The sequence below is a fragment of the Saimiri boliviensis genome, chromosome 8 (genome assembly GCF_048565385.1).
Source record: "Saimiri boliviensis isolate mSaiBol1 chromosome 8, mSaiBol1.pri, whole genome shotgun sequence".
Lineage (NCBI taxonomy): Eukaryota > Metazoa > Chordata > Mammalia > Primates > Cebidae > Saimiri > Saimiri boliviensis.
The window spans coordinates 96,213,226-96,232,732 of NC_133456.1; the positions used below are offsets into that span (position 1 = coordinate 96,213,226).

Sequence of the window (19,507 nt, forward strand, 5' to 3'; positions counted from 1 at the left end):
ATCTGACTCCAGCTGCTGCTCCAGCAGTCTCCATGTGAGAGGAATGAAAATGTGAGCACGCAGACCCGACCTCTCCCGGCAGGAGTCTAGATTTCCAAGATGCTGCAAACCCAGACCTTTGGGATACCTCCTTCCATGAAATCACAGCAGCACTCCTTTTATTTTATTTTATTTTATTTTCAGACAGGATTTCACTCTGTCCCCAAGGCTAGAGTACAGTGGTGTAATCTCAGCTTACTGCAACCTCCATCTCCCAGTGTTAAGTGATCTTCCCATCTTTCCTGAGTATGGGACTACAGATGTGTGTCACCACGCCTTGCTAATTTTTGTAAACTTTTGGTAGATATGGGGTTTTGTCATGTTCTCTAGGCTGGTCTCAAATTTCTGGGCTCAAGTGATCCTCCCACCTTGGCCTCCCAAAGTGCTGGGATTACAGGCATGAGCCACTGCACCCGGCCACTCCTAATATTTACTAAGTCAGATTTGTATTTGCTTGGTTGTGGATATCCCTGGGAAGGAAGTTAATAAGAGTCAATGCTTCAGCAGGCATTAGGACAAGAAGAAAATTCTCTTCCTAGGAACCCTTGTCTTTTAGAATTAATACCTGCAATTTGTTGTTTTTGTCATAAATGCTGTTTGGGTGACCATGGTAATTGAAATCTTCTGAACTATTACACATGAAAAAAAGTATCAGGCAAGGCTGATGGGAGTAGGTGCATCTTTAAAACTCTCATATACACTGGAATATTAATATTGTTTCTGCAATGAAAACAAATCCCTTTCCTTATTTAGTCTTAAAATACTCACATATGTATCTGACGTATATGGTAATTGCAGTTCATCAAAGGCCACAAGGAAAGAAATTCTAATACCCTTTTGGGATGAAGGAGCTAAAACTTCAATAACAGCTTTGTTCCCCTCTCTTCATACTCATCTCCCTCCCCATCCTCTACTGCTGACCTCCCCTGGGAACTGGGACATCCCGTATTTAAAAAACACTGAGTTTAGAAAGTCATTTCAAATCAGAGCTTTCTGTGCATAAACAAGACAGATGTTAAACCAGGTGCTTTCCCTAAATGGACGTTTTGATCTATGTTGCAGAGAATTGTTGCTTTCCATGCAGTGGCAGATGTTGTCAAATGTGTGAATTTGTTTGAATCATGAACCAGGAAACAAATGTGAAGTAGAAGAGTTTCCACTTTCCTCACTGAAGCAGAGAGCCATCTACATCACGAAGCAGCCCCAGAACTCACTGTGATATGAACGAAAGAGTGAGGCAAAGATATTTTGGTGTTTTATAGTCACAGCATCTCATCCATCTGTCAAAGACTGATTTTGAAGTTTTTCTCTTTCTTTGAAATGTCATGAAAGAAATCCTAGGTTCTGATATCATTAAATGGCTGAGGAGGAAAAAGATACAAATCTCATGATTTTGCATTGCCAGGGTGAAGCCAAAGATAGCATCTGCCTGGGTAAATTGCAGTAAAATGCACACAATCAGGTAGGAGTAATCCAGTGCTTAGAGGTGTTGGGATATGTGTCCATTTAAAAATGAAAACACAATTGGCGTATTCTTAGCTTCTAGTGGCACGTAGATAAACCACAATCCACCGTCTTTCAAAGCTTTCAATTTGACTTGTAAATATTCAAGTTAATTTGAATAATAATTACCCTGAAATGGGGTAGGAAGAATCTGCAAGATTTGAAGAAATTGGTGGTTCTCAGATTTATGATTTATATACCAATATAATTTTTATGATGCAGGGGTTCAAAATGAAGTTGCTGACTCTTTTGTCAAGTAAGATGTCATCACTATTACCTTTTAAGTGAAAGGATATCTTATGAACAGTGACAATTAAAAATATAACGAGGACATAGTCTGAGACAAGATTATCCTTCAAATTGAATAGCTTTAGCTTCACAAAAACACTTCTTGGTTGTCCTGGGCTTCTCATTTGGCCACAGATTAGACACATCTTTACTCTGGGTCCAAAACCCAGGGTTTGGGAAACTCTACATTAGATGACTTTTCCAGGGTGTAAATGAAAAATAAAATTCTAAGCCCCCACAACCATCTGAATAGACCCCTCCTCTCAGCAAAGGGCATTCCAAAGCTAACCTGAAAAACTAATTTGGGCCATGATGGGAAGGGAGGGTCAGTCATGCCTCATTAAACCCTCCTCCCTTTTGGAATTACCTGATAGAACAGACTCTTTAAGTGTCTGATAAGAAACATTTACAATGTAGTGTCTCTCTGAAGCCTGCTACCTGGAGGCTTCACCTACATGATAAAACCGTGGTCTCCACAACCCCTTATCTTAACCCAGACGTTCTTAAGTCTTTAGTCAATTAACAACTCTTTCATCCAACTCCCAATCAGAACATCTTTGAATCTAACTATGGCTACCCACTTCCAGTTGTCCCACCTTTCTGAACTGAACCAATGTACATCTTACATGTATTGATTGATCTCTTATGTCTCCCTAAAATGTATAAAACCAAGCTGTGATCTGACCACCTTGGGTCCATGTTCTCAGGATCTCCTGTGGGCTGTGTTTCAGAACATAGGTCACTCATATTTGGCTCAGAATAAATCTCTTTAAATATTTTACAGCATTTGACTCTTTTAGTCATCAAGGGTATTTCCAGCTGTCTAAATCTGTGACTGGAAGGCATGTCCCTGCCCTCAAAGAAAAATGGAAAGACCAGATTTACAGACAGCAAACAGCTGGAGAACAACTCTAGGCAGTACAGATGCCGGGGGTGACAGGGTTACACAGACACTGGCCATCTTCTACTGGTTCTCCTATAAGCCATGTTGAAATAGGCTAGAAATTCAACCTCCTCCCCTTTTTGTCCTCTGTACCTGCATCTCTGTTTAAAATTGTATCTCTTTACTCCAGAACTTTACCATTAAGGGCACTCAAGCCTGTTGGGGCAGCCTGGACCTAACAAGGCACATTGGGCATATCTATTCCTCTGTTCAATTCCTCCAGCTTTCTAGCTTTTAACCTGAGCACACCTCTTAGCCTCTGCTCCTGAGAGCCTGAGAGCAAAGCCGCTGAACACAAGACCACAACTTGCAACTCACAGAAGTCCAGAAATAGACTCAGCACACTGGAAAATACACACAGCATAGCACAGCGGGGTGTATATGATGTTGTACTGTGTGCCTCAATTGTAGATGTCTCAGCTGTCCTAAAATACATAGCCTCATCAGGTTTTCTGAGCCATAGGCATGGGCTTTGCTATGAAATTAAGAACTGGCAAAATGTGAACAGTAGCTGGATATCTGACATTGTCGCGGCAATATTATTATATTTTTAGTTGTGATAATGGTATTGAGGACATTTTTTAAAAAGAGTCCAGGCCGGGTATGGTGGCTCACACCTGTAATCCCAGCACTTTGAGAAGTCAAGGCGGGTGGATCACTTGAGGTCAGGAGTTCAAGAACAACCTGGCCAACATGGTGAGATCCCGTCTCTACTAAAAATACAAAAATTAGGGGTGTGGTGGTGCGCACCTGTAATCCCAGCTACTTGGGAGGCTGAGGGAAGAGAATCACTTGAACCTTGGAGGCAGAGGTTGCAGTGAGCTGAGATTACACCACTGCGCTCCAGCTGGGCAACACAGTGAGACTCTGGCTCAAAAAAAAAAAAGTTTTGTAAACTTTTAGAGGTTCACATAAAAATAATTTAGTGTTGAGGAGGAAGTGGGCTAGAGGAATGGGTGAAACAAGATTCAGGCTCAGAATCAGTAGATGTTGAATCTGAGTGCAAGCTACAAAGGAGTTTATATTATTTTCTCTACCTGTTTATGGATGTAAATTTTTCCATAATAAAATATTTTGTTAAAAAAGATCAGATCTGATTGAAGGAGAAACCAGAGTGGGGCAAAGGTATCCTTCAGAAGCTACGATGTGGGTAGCTGCAGAAGAGCTTTTCATTTTTCCCACAAAAGACCCAAGAGCTCTTTGACAAGTGAAGGGCCTTTGATTCTAGCAATTTGTTGAAAATCATCTCCACCATAAGACAAAGTCAGAACAATTATCCACAGCTTGAGATGTGTCCACATTTACACATTTATTTGGGTTTAGAGAGACAACACAGATAAAATACTTGGATCATACACAAGTTTATATTTAATAAGAAGAACAGGTTGCCACATGTCTGTATATTTTATGTTTTTATTTTTTTCTGTCTTTAGTAATGAAGTAATGTTGGGGGAATGCCGATGTCATTCAGAAACACCAATTTGGGAACGGTAGTTTGGCACACATAACTAATAAATACACAGTGTTTGCATTTAGCATTTGAAAACAGAAGAGCACGTGCAAGATGATACCCAGTTTGAGGTTCCTTGGTTCCCCATCCTGCTACTATATTTACACCTGCGCCTTCTTTGCCCATGTTCTGAAGAGTAACAACTACTCCACTGCCCAGCAGAGCCGACACCTGCAACTGGCAGCTGGTGCCGCTCCATGATTGGTAACGCCTATTCTCAGAGACAAAGTGGTGTTCACCTTGCATTTTGTGAAGTCACACAATTCTCAGAGGAAGTTTCTCAGTAGGGGGCTTAGCTGAGGGCATGTTCTCTATTAGAGCTGATGTGGAGGGCATATAGTTCAGGAAAGAGAGAGAAAGAGAGCAGGAACAGATGCCAATGGAGTTTTCATAATATCGAAGTTCAATATAGCTACCACACAGAAAAAGACATATCAATAATATATTGTACAAGCTTTTACAGAAACACATGTTGATTTGCAACACTGTACAGTTCAGATCTAAAGTGCACAACCCCAATCTGAGGTGACAAGACAGTATTATCAAGATAATAAAGGCAACACAGTCAGACACAATTGATTTCCTTTTCTTTCCTCACATCCTGTGATGGTTTATGAAGTTCATACCATGTATAGGTCTCAGATAAAGACATATCACACTTGTTTGTTCAAGTATTTGAAATGATAAACACAATATTGCTGTATAAATGAAAATGGCCATGTCAGTTCTGATTAAAGCTAAAACCAAGCTTTTCTAAGATTCATAAAGAATGGGCCCACAGAAAGACCATGTCACTGGGAATTTGGGCTAATGTTCAAAGTAATCTCCCTTCTTCCCTCCCTCCCTTCCTTTTTTTCTCCTTCCTTCCTTCCTTCCTTCCTCCCTTCCCTTCCTCCTTTCCTCCTTCTTCCTCCCTCCTTTCCTTGCTCCCTACTTCCTTCCTTCCTTCCTTCTTTCTCCTTCTTCCCTCCCTCTCTTCTAAGCAGATTACATACCTCCTTTCAAGACTATTTATTAAATTACTGGGACCTGGGCTTTTATTTGCTTCCTTCTTTGGGCTACAGTTGGTAAGGATTTCCTGCGCAGGCCTGAGCAAGGATCTCAGCCAATTTGAAGGAGTACTGGGCAGGGGTAGGGCAGTGGAGAAGAAGAGCTACTATTTTTGCTAGAATTTCGTACATAGGCACAAATTGTCCTTGAAAATTCTACCATCTCATTGACCTAAAAAGCAGCAGTTCATAATCTAGGATCTGTAACCCAAGAGATAAAGCATCCTGGAGTAGAGCAGGGTTGGTTCACCAGGGCATTGGGCCCCACTGTCTTCTCCAAGAAGGACAGCAGGTTGGATGAATTAGCATCTCTGCCTCTGAAGTGGGACCTTTGGGCCTGAGACTCAAGATAGTTGGGCAGCTATGTGTTTATTCTCAGCAGCTAGTTTTGAGAAAGGAAAGGGATGCTTAGCCATTAGACAAAGTCTAGAATGGAAGGTTATTCCTTCAGGAAATTCTGTGGCACAGATGAAAGACTTTACTTCTATTCATCATAGTGAACCCATTTGCTTTCTAGACAGAAAGGGTCCAAAGCCATGTTCATATCAAGTATCACTATTTTTGCATATAACATGGGAGAAATAACGTAGGGGCAAGCTTATGAAAATTTCAGATGGTTGGATCCTTTGATTATATTATAGGGCATTTCTACATGTTGAAGGGCAGGGCCTTCTCTCTTCCCTTGTATAACTGTAGTCTGAGTATTGAACTGCCTGGTCCATTCAGAAATGGAAAATGTTACTAAATTTGCATTTGCAGTCTTCATATGAATCTACTATTCTCCTGTCAGGACTTGGAATCTGACAATGTGTGACCCCATAAATATCTATGAAAGCTTTTGTTAGCTCATGTTTTTCTATCAGGTTCACAGGGAAAGAAGAATGTTTTAAAAATACTATTTCAAATTTTAAGGATCTTATTATTTCTGCATATTCTGGCCACTTTGGATCTCAATGAGAGATGGATAAAGGAAAACCTTAAGATAATGTCTCAAACTCTATGATGAGAAGCTCATTTAATGGAAGAAAAACAACTACCCATGGAATATAAATTAATTATTTTGATCTCAGTAGTAGGGAGTCTAGCAGGAGAGAGTTTGTGGGAAGGAATGGGGAGGGGATGGAATTAAACAGCTGCGCTGGAGGTAAACTTCTCTTTCTTGGAGAATATGCAATATGGCACCAGGATGATGCCATTATTGTCCCACAGAGATTTCTTCTCCTAAGGCCAACTTTAATTTTCTGGGCTTACCACATTCTGGGAGTGTGCCTCATTCCTCTTTGCTCAGGCTGCTTAGATTTTATTTTTATTTTCTCTAATTAATTCAAATGCCCTAATAAAAGAATACTATTTGGAAGATGCCTCAAGAATGAGAATCAACCTTCTGTTCAAAACAGGCCAAATTGGAAAGCAGAATAGAGACAATTACCCTAATTTAATCTGAGATAAATCTTGTCACGCTTACAGAGTGAGTCCATTAAGAGTAAACTGCATGGAAAACTTAAAGGGGAAGAGATTCGTATTGCCAATTGGATCAATTATTTTAAAGAACTTGCAGTATTCTTTTCTGTTTGTCTTGAAATACTAACTTTAGAGATGTGATAAGCCATAACGTGTAGAAAGAAGGAATCTTATCTTTTAAGAATTTTGTGGGTCAATGTTTCAAAATAACTTTGTTAAGTGTTTTCTTGTGCCTCCATTAAGAGAAAGGAAAAAAAAATCTGGCTTAGTTTTTATATCTGCCCCTGCAGTTTGTATAACCCATATAAAATAAAAATCTATATGTTACAAAATAGGATATCTTTTTTAATATATATATTTTCCTTTTGTAAAATTATATGTATTTAAATACATTTGAAATGTTGCTATAGGTAAATTAGAAATTTTTTTCTAATACTATGAAAAAGGCAAGAGTTTTTATTGTCAACATACATTTTATATTTACTTTATCCTTTTCACTGTACCCCAAAGAACCTTTTATGATTCAGGGGCAATTTGGCACTATTCAGTCCTACTAGTCTGAAGTGAAAATAAAGTTTGCTTTGCACACTATATTAAAAGTAAGGGAAGTATTTATAATAATTTTAAGCTTTTCCTTATTGATTAGAACACAGCCTTTTGTCACTAATTCTTAGAGAGGTATTCTAAACTTAAGAAAGGATTTTTAAAAGGAGCAATGTCTTTTTTGATTGATTTTTAAACTCTACTGTATTTTGACACCACAATATAGAAATAGATTTACTTTGGAACAAACTACAAATACATTCACACAGTTTGTGACAACTTAATTGTCTACCTAGAGAAGTGGAACAGCTTGGTGAGCTAGGTTATTATAAATCTTGTCCAAGGCGTTCTATTTCTTCAATCAGGAAGTCAATGTCTTGGTGGGTCGCTGCGGGGTTTGAGATGACCATGCGGAAGAAATTGACCTTGTCTCCCAAGGGTTGGTAGCTGACCATTGTGGTTCCATACTCCATCATTCTGGCTTTAATCACTGGAGCCACCTGTGGTGTGGGACAGACCATATTAGCGTGATGACTTTCCCCTGGGGTTCTACCCTGAGCCAAATAACCCAACAGCAAGCAGAGTCTTCAGTCTTTAGCTCAACAGTCAGAACCTTACTTGTTTTCTCTTGAAAGAGTTACCCCCAAGTTTTCTTGGAATCAGAGAACTAGAACAGTTTAACACATTCAAGATCCTGCAAATGATAAGAGGAATAATAAATGATAGACTATCAGGTGACTGCCACCTTGTCTTTGACTTTCCAGTTTGTGTTTTGGGTGGATGGGATGAATCCTGCATTGGCCCCAAGGCTAAATGGTTTAGCAAGACGTTTGGGGGCATTTTTCCCCAATAGGAAAGGTAAAACCATTGGAAATAAAACAGTTCAGAGGATTGCTATCAAAATGTAAGTTTTAGTATCCGGTGATATATGAAGATAAGCAGACTTTTGACAACTTTCTTGAAATCCTGAAGTTTTCTAGTTTCTTTTCATTCTCTTTTTGCAGTGCCTCACTTTGTATTTTGAAAGATATTTCTTAATAATAATGACGAATCAGCTGGGACAAAAAGCTGAACCTACAAGGACTTATCATATGTTGCATATCACAGAGAGGATAGCATACTGTGGACAAGATTATGCTCTATTTATGCCAGCTTGTTGATTATAGCCTCAGTAGTTCTCTATTGTATATGAAATTAAGCTTAAACTCTAGTTCAATGCAAAGACCTGTCATCACCCATTTCTGAGGGCTCATCTTCCACAACATGCCAAAATGAATCTTCAACTCTGACAAGACTCCTTTATTAAATATCTCTTGAATTTACCATACATATTTTTATCCCTTCACACTTGTCCTCAGTGTTACCATGTCAGACTTGTTCTCTGTGCTTAGAATCCATCCCTTTTCTCTTCCAGTTCATATCCTACTTCAAGATTCCACTACAGTCCTACAGCTGCTATGAAGCCTTTCCTGACGTCTAGTGGCCATCAGTAGCTCTCTTCTTTTAAGCTGTAAACATATGATCCACGATCCTTCCCCATGGACTCTGACTATATGCTAATTTTCTACTATCCTCTTATTTCTGAGCAAATACATTTTCTTTCTCTACTTCAACTATCACGTCCTGGAGAGCAGACACAGTGTCTTCTACTTTTCTGTTGTTTGTTTACTAGCAGTGCTGGGTACGTGTTGGAGGATTTCTAAATTCTTATTGCTATAAAGAGTAGGATAATAGAAACAGCTACCTAGGCAGAGGCAAAAACTTAAATCATGTCTAACCATACATACAATCTGTCCACATATATTTACCACTGGACTTTGTAAATATAGTATATCTGATCTTCATTGCTGCAAATACCTACCAGGAATGGTAGACATCAGAAAAACTTTAGACTTATTTAAGTTACATATGGTCAGAAACGCAGTTCAAAATGGAGACTATACCTTATATCACAGCTGGATTTATCTTAAATGAAGGACAGTTTGATTCAAATGGAATGCTGTTAGGAACATGTGACTTATAAATATCAACTCTTAAATAATTGGTTTATAATGAAGTTTTCCTTTTCAAAATATTCAATGCATAAAATCAGCAAAGTTCCCAGGTCCAATTATTTGTTAGTTACCAAAGGCAAAGTTAACACATAGACTTCACCTTTACCTTCACTTCTCATTCTGAACCTAATTTCCTTATCTAAAAATGATGTGGATGATGATTCCAACACTGAGATTTTTAAATTCTAGGTTAAGTTCTTATATCCCTTCCCACCCCTTGTTCCATGGGGAGGAGTGTTTCTCTTGGACTTATCCTTCTTTCACTTAAAGCATTAAGAATGCATGCAGAGCACTGGGCTCATCCCAGGGGATAAATAAGAAGAATAATTTAAATATCTCAAGTCTGAGATTAACCTCTGAAAATAAACCTACTAGACTACTCCAGCCAAAGGGGCACGAAATTTATCCTTTGTGTTGCAAGGCATGTCAAGTCAATGTGATTCTTTCGAAGAGAAATCTCAAATTAGAAAAGGAATTCCAAATTCACTTGGATGCAGGAATTTAAGGACAAGTCACATAACTATTCCTTAGTTTTATTTGCATAATAAATCATTCTTGCTCTTTAGAACTGATAATGACAGAGCTTTACTCAGTAAATTAAACTCTCATTTAGTTTTCATGGGCAATCTAAGCAAAAATACAGAAGAATGGCACTAATTATTAAGGATAATCATCTGAAGCTTTTCAGATGAATGCAAATCAAAGGTTAAAAGATTAATGCTAACGGCCACAACCAAACATATTTTGGCATAAAGTAAGATTGAATTCCCTCAGTTCCTGAAGCAAGCTGAATTGGCAGAAATCACAGCTGTCTAAATACATATGACTTTTGGTTGCTTCCAGAAAATGCTGATGAACTAAAATTAGCTGGAACATAGAACATCTACTTTATTGTATATGCATTCATTGCAAGTTAAGAAGGAAAATAAGATTCGGACTATTCTGATGAACATATGTGATCTGTGAGACCAAAATAGAGACTCCCATAGCAACTAAGATGGACCTCAAGGTTAAAGAAACAAAGTTACTTACAGGTCCAGGGTTCAGGGCCTGGCTGGAGGGCAAATTACTAAATTCCTAATGATTGAAATTCCCTAACAATATGTGCTATGAAACCCCTCCTCGCCCTCATTTACTACCCAGACTGACAGAAGGCTGACCTTACACACATTATTTCCTGGTAAGCAACTGCAGAACTTAAGCTCGTTTTAGCAGCTTATAGACACAGGCACAAACTGTGTTTATGTCCTACAGTTCACCTTTTGATGTAAAGAGCCAAATTCCACCTCATTTTAACACTAAAACCCTTCCCTGAAGTAAACATCAGATACATGTTACACATATGTTTACTCATGGCATATGTGCTTAGCTCCCCTCATAAATATGGATAGCTTTCCCCCCAAAACCTACTGAATATGTATGACTCTACTGTGTGATACAGGCCCTGTGAGGCATAAAACCCAACCTGCCCTTTCCCTCTTGGAAGGGAGGGCACCTTCTGCACATGCTGGAGGCTGTCTCTTCCCAGTTTGCAAATTGATATCATCAATAAAGCTCTCCTTTCTACTATTTAGACATTTCGGTGGTCTTTTGGATGACATACATAGAGATTTCACTAATTTCTAGGCTTTTGTATTTTTTGGTTGGATTCTTAGTTTTCCTAAATAAAGAAGGGTAGTTGAGAAAGAGTGGTTGCATGTTGAAGAATTCACTAAAGGCAGAGTCGACAAGAGCTCCTTGGGGCTGCCTTAAGAGTTTTAGGGTACTGTCTTCTCTCTTGTGGCATTAGCTTTTTCAGTCCTTTAGAAAACAATAACCAGGGGACTCTTCCAGAATTGGAATCCACATTTGTATCTTTCCAAGAGGGTGCATAGTAAAGCATCATGAAATAAACTTAAAATATATCACAGAAATGTATTTTTCACTATGTCTTAGAAAACCTCTTTATTTTTACATTTTGGAAGACTGTGAGAAATTTTTGAAAAATGTAAAAGCAGAATAATTAAATGAGAAATTCTAAACTATTGGCCAGGCTTAGTGGTTCACACCTGTAATTGCAGCACTTTGGGAGGCTGAGGTGGGTGGATCACTTGAGGTCAGGAGTTCAAGACCAGCCTGGCCAACATGGTGAAACCCTGTCCCATCTCTGTCTCTACCAAAAAAATATAAAAATTAGCTGGATGTGGTGACAGGCGCCTGTAATCCCAGCTACTCAGGAGGTTAAGGTGGGAGAATCCCTTGAATCTGAAAGGTGGAGGTTGTAGTGAGCCGAGATGGCACCACTGTACTCCAGCCTGGGCAGCAGAGTGAGACCCTGTCTTAAATAAAGTTCTAAAATACTAAAATTTCTATTACACTTAATAACACAGACTTTCAAAGAGTCTGTGTTAAATATAAGGCCAGACTATTTTCTTACAAATTTAGTATTAAATCCACTGCTAACCTTTTAGAAGTCCATGAATCAGTATAGGGCTCCAAAAGCTGACAGAACCAGATAGTGATCAAGAATAATGAAAATTAAAAGAAGAAGATGAAGAATCAGAAACACAAGAGGTGATCAACAGACCAGCCCTTTTGATTCGTGTTTGGTAAACACTGGTACAGCCTACTTGCTGCCACTCCCTGTGTCTAAGGCACGGGTGTGGGGTCACATGCCCATACTGCCCCATGCATTCATCATCTACACTGTCTCAGGAACAAAGTGCCACCTGCAAGATACTAGTCCTGACTGGGTTGCAGGAAGCACACTGACTGGATTCTCGTCTTTACCACCCTCATGAAGCTATGACTATGTTTGCTTTATTAATAACTTCTGTTATCTAGATATTTGTCCCCAAGCTAGTGCACTCTGGGAAAAGGCCTATGATCCACTATCAGGTTTCCTAAATGTTGTTTCCCTTCCTTATTCTGCAATATGCCTAAGATATTTACTATAGATGGAATTTTTGTGTCCTTCCAAAATTTGTATGTTGAAATCTTAACCCCTCAATGTGATGGTTTTAGGAGGTAGGGCCTTTGGTAGGTGATTAGGTCAGGAAGGCACAGTCTTAGAGACCCCAGAGAGCTCCCTTGCCCTCTTTCTGCCATGTGAGGATACAGTGGGAAAAAGGCCATTGATGAACTAGAAAGTGGGCCTTCTACCAGATGTGGAATCTACCGGCACTGTGATCTTGGACTTCCCAGCCTCTAGAACTGTGGAAATAAATTTCTGTGTTTATAAGCTACCCACTCTATATTAGTTTTTTGCAGCCCAACCAGACTAAGATAGAATTTTAGCTCAACAAATGATTTTTGAGTTCCTATTGTATGCTACAGCTATGAATCAGGCAAGATGGTACAAAGAGTAATTCTCTGCCTTGTCTTGTCCAGAATTTAACATTGTTCTTTTGTTTCCCATAAACAGCACAGAGAACTCCACATTTCCCCCCATTTTGGATCTATATCAGCATGGACCAAGAGAACTCTGTGCAGTGATGGACATGTTCTATAACTGCACTATTCCATACAATGCCACTGGTCACAAGTCAAGCAACTGAAATGTGGCTAGTGTGATTCAAGAACCAAATTTTTAGTTCAATTTAATTTTAATGGATTTAAATAAATATGAATAGCCACATGTGGCTATTGGTACCATATTAGACAGCACAGATTATTTCCTCAGCTGTTTTCCTTCTGAGACTCGTGTGTGTGTGTGTGTGTGTGTGTGTGTGTGTGTGTGTGAATATTCTATACTGGTTCCTGGACATTATACATTAAGGGCTTTACACTTAATAAAGAACTTTCCAGAAAGCCTAAAAACGTCATTGGCATAGATGAACAAAAGTTAAACTTGGTATTCATGTGGTTCTATTTTCATTTCCAAATCTGAATTGCTGAATTCTCTTGATTACAATAATAAAAAATGGAGAAAAATCAGGAGAATTCATTTTGCAATCCCCGGAGACTTTTATATTTGAATTGTCAACAACATAAAAACAGTTTGCTAATATTAAAATTGCCATCTCCAGGAAATAATCTCCATTTCCATTCCTCATTACAGCTCATATGAGGTGCTGAAACCCAGGAGGCATTTAAAGAGTGATATTTAAATGGGGGAGCCTCCGAGTTGACTTTTGTTCAGAAAATAAAGAAAAAAAGTTTTCATTCTGTATTCCCATCTTGTTCTATCCCTCAGCCCAGTGATAATGGACTGATTCAACAAATGAAATCAGCCAAACTAGTCCATGGATTATCTTTCTGGTCAGTTCAATAACGAAGTGCAAGGCAAAAAGAATGGAAGCATCTAATTTCTAGCTAACAGGTTAAATAAAATTAGTCAATGTTAATACATTTTACATTATGAAGGCATACCATAAAAATTTCAGAAAAAATGTGAATTCTTTCCTCTCAAATGACAGCAGATGCCCGCAGCCCCTATGCTCCTTGTTACTGCCGCACTGAGCATCTCATCCAATACCACCTCTATGCCTTCCCTCCCATCTCGTGAGTTTGCTTTTCCTGGAATGAACCTACTCCACTAAATCATCCAACACAACCATAGCCCCTTCCACCCAGACCCAGTTCTAGAAGCACCACAGATCCTGGTTCTTCCATTTTTTCCTCTAGGTCACGGGTTCTGTAGCTGAGCTGCACATTGGAATCATCTAGATAACTTTCAGAATCATTCCCAGGCCCATCCAAGCACAGTCTGATTACATCTTCAGGGTGAGACCTGGTCACTTTTGTCTTTTATAAAGTTTCTGGATGATTCTAATGTATGGCCAGGATTGTGAATCACTTCTCTAATTAGGAGGCTTGGTTTAAAGACCTCAACCATGTGTAAATTGCCTCCTAATGAGGAGTTTGATCCTGGGTGCTTAAGGGCAAACGTTAACAGTTAAAAACTAGTGAAGGCTTTAAATTTACACAAAATCTTCTTCTTCATTTTACATAGAAGGAAATAAAGTGTTCCCAAAGGTCAGTGAGCAGCCTAAGCTCTTGAGCGGAGGTCAGACAGCCTGCGGGGCTCCTGGCAGTGACTAGAGGAGGTTCCGTCTTTCATGATAAATGAAAGGAACCCCCAAATCAACCAATCAGTTCTGAGCTCCAATTCTACATGATCATCCTTAGTTTCCCATGGGGGACAGGTCCTGCATATACCCCGCTTCAATGTGTATTGTAAACCATATTTCACTCATGTGTAAGTGCTGGGAGCAGGAGAGGATGAAAGGTCTTAAAGGGTGTCTTACTGACCACAGTACAACTTAAAGCTCAAGCCCTCAGGCTCTGGAGGCACACTTTCTATGAGGTTTTGGGAGTTACTTCTTCTCCCTGCGCATCAGTATCCCCATCAGCAAGATGGGTGGACAGTCCTTCCCATGTCAGGTTACTCTGAGGCTCTAAGTGACCTAAAGCCTGATACCGAGAAGGGACACAATACACACTCCAAACAGTGGCTGTTATTATTGCTCTTTGCCCTCCTACTTTTTGGGGGTCACCAACAGCTCCAAGAACCCTTCAGGGTAGCCTTGATCTTGGCAGCTCAAGAGGGTCAGCAGCAGTATTTTTGCTAACCATTTCTGGTACCTGGAGTCTCTTTTGTGCTTGTAACTGAGCACTAGTTTCACTTGGAAGATCAGAGAACTTCAGCAACGTTCTTGCTGCTTTGTGAATGCCAACAAAGGATATCACCTGACTACTTCTTTTAAGACATCATAAACTCACTCTCAGAAAACAAGCAAATAGAATTGTTAAAAGTCTGCATAGGCCAGGTGCGGTGGCTCACGTCTGTAATTCCAGCACTTTGGGAGGCTGAAGTGGGCAGATCACCTGAAGTCAGGAGTTGGAGACCAGCCTGGCCAACATATTGAAACCCTGTCTCTACTAAAAATACAAAAATTAGCTGGGCATCGTGGTGGGCACCTGTAATCCCAGCTACTCTGGAGGCTGAGGCAGGAAAGTCACTTAAATCCAGGAGGTGGAGGTTGCAGTGAGCCGAGATCACGCCACTGCACTCCAGCTTGGGCGATAAGAGTGAGACTCTGTCTCAAAAAAAAGTCTGCATATATCAAGCTCTATACATCCTAGGTCTGTGGGAGCCCACACAAGGGAGTGGGTCCATGCACCCAGATGGGATTTCTCCTAAGGCCACAGGCATATGTCATAAAGAAAATATGCACGTGAAAGGCTCAATACACACAGGTATCAGAGGAGCTTGGAGCACTGACCTTTGAAAGGCGACTCATTCTCTCTTCATTGTCTTCCAGAGTACGCAAGCTCGGAGGAACGTACCAGAAGCAGACATTTGTGTGCTGAGGCTACAGAAAGGAAAGGAGGATTCACATGTGGCCCAGGCTGGCAATTTTGAAAATTCCAAGGACATTTCAAATAGATAGATATATTCAGCAGGTTCAGAACACAATCCCCACTTTCCAATCAGGCATTGCCTTTGGATGGCTTGATTTTGACATTATATGGACTACTTGGTGAGTTTGATCTTTTTTCCAGCTCATAACAGCTACCCCATCATCCACTGCTCCCCTTTGTGATGGTCCCACTTACCTGGACAGCACATCATTTACATCGAAACATATCAGCGATGAGAATTGGAATTGACTAAACTTTCTGGGATCCTAGAAATCCGAGTACATACCTTCCCGTCAAACACCATCTCATATCCTTCTCGGTTTTTTATGATGTTGTATAAATACTCTGCCAACTCCAAACACTTATCAACATGCGCTTCAAACCCGGTAGTCCCCTAGGTAAGAAAGGACACGCTCATTAGGCAGGCTGAGAGGGTGGAGGAAGCAATTTCCCTGGAGACTCATGGTCATCCTGCTGCCTCCTTCTCAGCCCGTCTGGCACTTTCCTGACACAAGCTTGCATGTTCTTCACATGGACCGCAAAACCTAAAATGCAATTTAAAAAAAAAGAAAGGAAGAAAGGGAAAAAAAGACTGTGTCCATAGGCTTTTTCAGCGCGCTTTTCTCTTCAATGCTCTCCCTGTCTGGTGCTTTCATTCCCTTTCATTACTGCTTTCTACATGGCAGTCCTTTTCTTCCAGAGCTTCCATTCCCCAGGCAATTATTTTGATTACTCAAGGAGAAAATGTGCCTCTGCTATTCATAGGAGTAATCATGGAAGTCATTAATAACAGGAGGACTGGGCTACTCTCTCTCTTCCTGCAGATAAAAAGCATCACCAGAGACACCTCCTCCCCAGAATGCCCGCTTAGTCCCCCTCCAACCTGTACATTTTCCATTTCCAGAGTCCATTTTTGTTTGCCAGTTTACCTGATACGGAACAAATTGAGTAGCTGCTTAATGAATTCGTTGAACAAATGGATACAGGAATTTTAGGGAGCACTCAGATGCTTTGTTAGCTTGTCAAGCTCTGTAGAGTTACCCTTGGGGGCAAATAAATGACTCATGTCTGTAATGGGTGAACATTATCATGGAGGCCTTTTAGTTTCTGGCTCTGGAAGCCCTGGATCCAGACTTAGGAAAACTAATAAAAGAGTCTGTACTGGAGCTGTTTAAGTGACATCAGGACACACAAGAGAGCTGCCTTTCAAAATGGCTTTCCTCTTACCTCCTTGGATGTTTAGTGGGTGCTGATGGAGAAAGCTTAGAGAAAAAGCCAATGCTCATCCCAGAACTTTGAACCTGCCTGCCAGTAACTCCTCCAGCAGGGAAACTAGAGAAAGCAATTATAATAGATGAGATGGGCCCACTTGCCTGTTTCACATAAGATCACATCATCTCAGCTACGGGGGCCCAGCATAGCCCAGTGACTTGCGACATCTGAAGCAGGTTTAAGAACAAGCTGCCCTGGAGAAATCAAATGGATTCAGAAATTCACTTATTTAGAGACCGCTGCCCCGGCTGATCAGCTCAAGGAGGCTGATGGGTTCCTGATGCCTCCCCAGGAAGGACTTGGGCTGATGCCTGATGCTTGGCCAGCACCCATATCAGAAGTTCTGTGCATCTGTGGGTGCTAAGGAGATTAGAATTGGTTTGGACTGGCCTGACAGTTTGAGTTCACTTGGGATGGACTGTAGGTAGAACAGAGGGAGGCTAATTGCTCTTCTCCAACCTGGATCCTTTGGGCCAGTCTGGAGTTGGGTTTAAACTTTTGCATATCTCATCTAGGATATGGTGGACCAGTCTGACTCTGACCCTGTCCAGTTGAATGGCCTTGGCTAATCTGTCTGGCCAGATGGGAATGAGGATGTCTTTCTGCTTTCCCATGAAGAAAAGTTTACACTGTAATGGCAATGGAATTGCCAAAGACCAGAGTATGAGACCTCTGGTTCCCCTGGTCTGGGACCTCGCTATGGGGATGATCATGGGCCATGTGATTGCCCCTTTAGTTGGGGGCTAAAGACATACAAGGGGCCAAAGACACAGAAAACTCTAGTGTGCCCTGGATGCCTCCTGTTCATGTTGAATATTTATGGGAATAAGATCCACATTTTATTTTCAAGGTTTTGAAGGCTTTTAGAAGATTCTTCAAAATTCTTTCATTCATTAAATACTTTCACATTCTTTTTTTTTTTTTTTTTGAGACGGAGTTTCGCTCTTGTTACCCAGGCTGGAGTGCAATGGCACGATCTCGGCTCACGGCAACCTCCGCCTCCTGGGTTCAGGCAATTCTCCTGCCTCAGCTTCCTGAGTAGCTGGGATTACAGGCACGCACCACCATGCCCAGCTAATTTTTTGTATTTTTAGTAGAGACGGGGTTTCACCATGTTGACCAGGATGGTCTCGATCTCTCGACCTCGTGATCCACCCGCCTCGGCCTCCCAAAGTGCTGGGATTACAGGCTTGAGCCACCGCGCCCGGCACCACATTCTTTAAATCATATGCCACACAGCTCTTACTGTGAGAATGACAGATGCACATGTGAAATTTTATCAAGGAACATGTCCCCATAGCCTGAACCACTGTGGAGGATGCTGGAGGCTCGGACAGGCACTTCTAAGTGAAAGGCTGGACCCCAGTGTCAAGCTTCCACTAGGGGAGTTTCTGGGGAAAGATGGTTTTATTTAACGCCTCCTGACCCACACATGTAGGACTGATTTAGTCTGACCTGGCTGCAACACATACAGCTAGTGCTCGACTTACGACCAGGATTGGATCTGACAGACCAGTCATAACACGATTTGGTCGTAAGTTGAGTAGGCTATATATACAGCACTGTGAAATGATGTTATAAAAATCTTTAAGTCATATTTTATCATAATTTTCTTTCATTGTTATATATCATAATTTTCTTTGTTCATTTTATGCCATTTGTATCATCTCTACACCATTTTGCTTCTTATTTTTACATTCGTCAGGTTTAAGTAAAACACTGCATTACCAGTACAACTGGTTTAATATTTGCAAAACATACAAAATTACAAAATACAGGTGCATACAAAAATGCAAAATACAGGTGTAAAAAATACCATAGGAAACATTTTCCCAATTGCAAAACATATCAAAATATATAAACATGTACGAAACATTTTATTGGCCGCTGGTGCTTGGCTGCGGATCGTTGATGTTGTCATCTGAGGCAGCAGTTGGAGTTACCGGAGTTGGTTTTTTCATAAACATGGTGAGCTTTGTCTGAATTGTATGTTTCGTTTTTTCTTCATAAATTTCACTATATGGAAGAAACACATCTTGCGCCATCTGTTTAATCCTTGCAAATTTTTCGATGTTTGGGTTCATTGCTTCAAAATGTATACGAAGTTTATTCAGTCAAGATAAACCGTCTGATAATCCCTTAGTGGTGAACTTTCTTTCTGGCTCCTCCTCTTCTTTCTCTGCTTCTCTTCTTTCTTCTTCCGCCACTCTTTCTTCTTCCAGTTCGATTAGCTCTTCATTTGTAAGTTCATCGACATTGAAAATCTGTTCTGCTAGATATCCCTCATCTGTAATTAATTCATCCAGACTATCAACAAACTTACGTGCTCCTTCCTCATCCGCACTCGCTGCTTCTCCAGTCACTTGGACACTATGCATTTGGAATCTTTTCTTGAATCTCTGGAACCAGTCAGTGCTTGCTACAAATTCTTGACTGTAATCTTCTCCAGACTGTAATCTTCTCCTTCAGAGTCTGAAATAGACTTCCTGCCTTCATCTGC

At 40.5% G+C, this 19,507-nt stretch overlaps 1 protein-coding gene across 1 annotated transcript in view; it reads right to left on the reverse strand.

The window, feature by feature from the left end:
* Positions 1-4,063: 4,063 nt before the first annotated feature.
* The window catches only part of GAD2 (glutamate decarboxylase 2), a 92,371-nt gene continuing 76,927 nt past the window's right edge, over positions 4,064-19,507 (reverse strand). The window contains exons 14-16 of the mRNA XM_010341243.3: positions 16,022-16,129; positions 15,597-15,686; positions 4,064-7,836 (exon numbers count right to left, since the gene is read on the reverse strand). Coding sequence (XP_010339545.2) covers positions 7,663-7,836; positions 15,597-15,686; positions 16,022-16,129 — 372 coding nt within the window. The 3' untranslated portion in view covers positions 4,064-7,662. The remainder of the gene's footprint in view (positions 7,837-15,596; positions 15,687-16,021; positions 16,130-19,507) is intronic.